Source organism: Gigantopelta aegis, chromosome 4, assembly GCF_016097555.1.
Source record: "Gigantopelta aegis isolate Gae_Host chromosome 4, Gae_host_genome, whole genome shotgun sequence".
NCBI classification, from domain to species: Eukaryota; Metazoa; Mollusca; class Gastropoda; order Neomphalida; family Peltospiridae; genus Gigantopelta; species Gigantopelta aegis.
In genome coordinates, this window is record NC_054702.1 from 2,945,484 (window position 1) to 2,949,377 (window position 3,894).

Sequence of the window (3,894 nt, forward strand, 5' to 3'; positions counted from 1 at the left end):
TTAACTTTGATAATTCTACCACTATGGAGTTTGGCATTTTATTATTAATATATATATATATATATATATATATATATATATATATATATATATATATATATATATATCCTAAAATTTTCAATTGCCCACTGGGCAAGTAACTCTAAAATTTCATTTGCCCACAAAAACAATCAAGCACTTGTAAGCCCTGCATTACTAAATATGTTTATTTCCTTTAATTTGTGAATGTAAAAAACACACCAAAAAATGCTATCTGCATTGGAAATGAGTTTATGATTTTTTATAAAACTTGAACATTTTACTTTAGAATGATCATCGAAAATATGCTACTTTGGGTTAATGATTTCACAGTGAATAACATTATTTTTATTATATTTTATTTTTAAAGTATACCCCTCTATTTTTTAGGATGACTTTTACTAGTAGATGCAGGGCATTGCATTTCTGGACATTTAATTTTCACAATTTTCAGGGGGAGTATACTCTCGGTTTTCTTTAGAAATTCCGGCGTTTGGCGCTCTTGACCAGGGTCCGTAACACAGACTCAGTCGGAGACTACTTTGATCCCGTTACAAATTTTCCTACACGTGCGCCTACTCACTGTTCTTTAACATTTAGTCAATTAAATGTTAATTACATGTATATTTAATACATCAATTTAATTGGGAAACAAATGCGAAAACTTGCACATATAGCGAAAACTAACTTTACAAAGAAAGAAAGAAATGTTTTATTTAACGACGCACTCCACACATTTTATTTACGGTTATATGGCGTCAGACATATGGTTTAAGGACCACACAGATTTTGAGAGGAAACCCGCTGTCGCCACTACATGGGCTACTCTTCCGATTAGCAGCAAAGGATCTTTTATTTGCGCTTCCCACAGGCAGGATAGCACAAACCATGGCCTTTGTTGAACCAGTTATGGATCACTGGTCGGTGCAAGTGGTTTACACCTACCCATTGAGCCTTGCGGAGCACTCACTCAGGGTTTGGAGTCGGTATCTGGATTAAAAATCCCATGCCTCAACTGGGATCCGAACCCAGTACCTACCAGCCTGTAGACCGATGGCCTGCCACGACGCCACCGAGGACGGTAACTTTACAAAGAGTCTACTTATCCATTTTAGTAATGTGCTCGATCGTAACGTTCTAAATAGCTTTTTGTCGATTCTTCAACGTTTTCAGCAATTTACTTCATCAACATCGACATAAAATATCATGGTTTACAAATAAATGCCTAATTTCTTAAATGCCTTCAAAATGGAGGGGCGCTTATGCAAAGACGTGAGCCTACTTCCGGTCAAATACTGTAAATTTTGCTCGTCCGAACAACTTTTTACTCGTCTTGAGCGAGCGGATGAATATAGTAGGGTACCACGATATCGCGGTACTAACTATTTGCAAGAAATAAAGAAATGCACTTACATATATGAAGGTAAATATACATGGGTTGCGATTTTTGCTATATCTGCATCAAGTCATTATGTTGACAAATAAATGCAGTTCTAACATTAAAACAGTTGATGGAAGTACGCCATAGCACTGGTTTCCGTTCAACGTTACAATACGGTGGACCGCACGGGTCAAAAATGGCTCTTTTTGTACGCACATTTGTAGTAATGTCTAGTAAACAAACTTCAACACAAGAACGAAGAAACGTCAACTTAAAACGTTTCGTTTTTCAATTGTAGTAACATATTTATATTATTTTCCAATGGAAAAGTAGGTAATAATAATAATTATTATTATGCAAGACAGTGTGGGCATTTAAAAATACTACCAAGCCTCAACACTTTGAATTTAGTCAGATTCAAGTTATATAATCAATATTTATCGAGTGTAACAAAGAATAGAACATATTAAGTTATGTGTTTTGTTTAAATTGCCAATAAATATAGGCATGACCCTTAAATGTTTTCATATTTGTCTAGAGGTCGCGCGATCTAAATATAGTAACACTGTGACCGTGTATAGCCTCGTTTTGGTTGTCAACAGCCAGACGACTGTCGGATAGCTATCAGAGCAGAATTGTATGCATGTATGGTTAGTACTGGGGCTATTTATAAGCATAGGGATGTCAGTAAAATCACACACTCTGTTATTTTATGACCAAACAGTAAAACTATGAATACGTACCCAATATTTTGACATTTCTTCAGATTTGTTAACGGGCAAAATAATGTGTTGTCTGTTATCACATTTCTAATAATAAACGTGCCACCAGGGGGCGTTCCGCGTGCTAAGCCACAAACATATAAATGCCGCCTTATCGTGAGCAAGGAGTATACTTTTGGCCAGCCCTGATATTTTATATAATCATAAATATTATGTAGATTATGATATGTGTGAAAATGGTAGAGAAGAAAAATTAAAACATAATTTAAAACTGTTTAACTCCTTTTTATTTGTTATCATGCAAAATTAATACAGTTTGCTTTATAATTTACAATAGCAATAATTTGTTTTGGGATGTTTAATAGTATAACCTCAAAATACTGTATCCATATTACTTTGTTACGTAACAGGATAGACATAAATTATTTTATTTTACCATTTTGAAGATGTCATAAAGACATACGAGGGGTGATTGATAAGTTCGTGGCCTGAGGTAGAAGGAGTCAGTTTTAGAAAATCAAATACAGTAATTTTTCAACATAGTCCCCTCCTACATTAATACACATAGTCCAGCGGTCATGGAGCAGACGGATCCCTTCTGTGTAGAAGGCGCCATTTTGGGCCCTCAGAAAGCGGTCCGCAGCATTCATAACATCATTATCTGTGGCAAATGATGACCACCGAGCTCCTTTTTCATTTTCGGGAAGAGGTAGAGGGAGCAAAATCCGGAGAATAGGGTGAATCCACATTTCTGGATAGCAGGCTGCTTTCCACGCCGAATCTGCTTGATTTTCTCCCGTAGCTGTCTCAGAAGATCAGCATAGCAGGCCCCAGTGATAGTGTGTCCCTTGTCTAGGTAGTCCACCAACAGCACTCCTTCTGCATCCCAGAAAATGGAGGCCATCACCATCAGTCTTGGCTTTCTTGGGAGGCGGAGAACCTGGGTGTTTCCACTGCTTTGATTGTTGCTTGATTTCTGGTTGGAAGTGATGGACCCAGGTCTCATCCATAATCACAAATCGCCGAAGAAAACTGTTGGGATCCGCCTAAAAAATGGCAAGATTTTCCCTTGACATGTTGAGCCGAGTCCGTTTCAGATCAGGTCCATGGAGCTTTGGGACCCAACGTGCTGACACGTTGGACATTTGAAGTTCGTTGTGGATGACAGCATGAACGCGTTCCTGGGAGATACCCAACTCAGTGGCAATGTAACGCTCCGTTACTTGTCTGTCTGCCATGATGATATCATGAATCTTGGCAATGGTCTCCTGTGTGGTGTCGGTGACTGGCCTTCCCGAACGGGAGTCGTCTTTCAGACTCTTCCTGCCATGTTTGAATTCAGCAGCCCACTTCTTCACCATGCTGTATGAAGGGGCATCCTCCCCTAGTGTGACCACCATGTCTTCATGGATTTCCTTGGGTGTTAAGCCATTGAGACCGAGGTAGCGGATGACCGCATGATGGCTGATGTTGTCCATATTATCAGAAACCACCGATGTTTAATGTTTAATTATATGTAACAGAAAAACAACTCAAGTTAGTAACTTCAAACATTCTGTTTAATCATTCAACAAGCTGAACTGCACTCAAATTCAGTGAAACATGTGCAGCTTATGTACTTCTGCCTTAGGCCACGAACTTATCAATCGCCCCTTGTAAAATAGCACTGTTCTTAAAGGGAACAGTTATTCAATGAATACATTTCTCATTTAAATTTTGGTATTAAATGTTATCTACGGAATGTAGCTTAATAATGGTAATGTGCTTGGCTGT

General features: G+C 38.1%; 1 protein-coding gene across 1 annotated transcript; it reads right to left on the minus strand.

Annotated features, from left to right (window-relative positions):
- Positions 1-3,167: 3,167 nt before the first annotated feature.
- On the minus strand, positions 3,168-3,599 carry LOC121372050 (protein GVQW3-like). The gene has a single exon (XM_041498301.1). The coding sequence runs from the start codon at positions 3,597-3,599 to the stop codon at positions 3,168-3,170; it is 432 nt and encodes a 143-aa protein (XP_041354235.1).
- Between the last annotated feature and the right edge of the window lie 295 nt (positions 3,600-3,894).

Excerpts from the sequence above, each read along its gene's own strand:
- LOC121372050 (XM_041498301.1), bottom strand. The coding sequence starts at position 3,599 with ATGGACAACATCAGCCATCATGCGGTCATCCGCTACCTCGGTCTCAAT.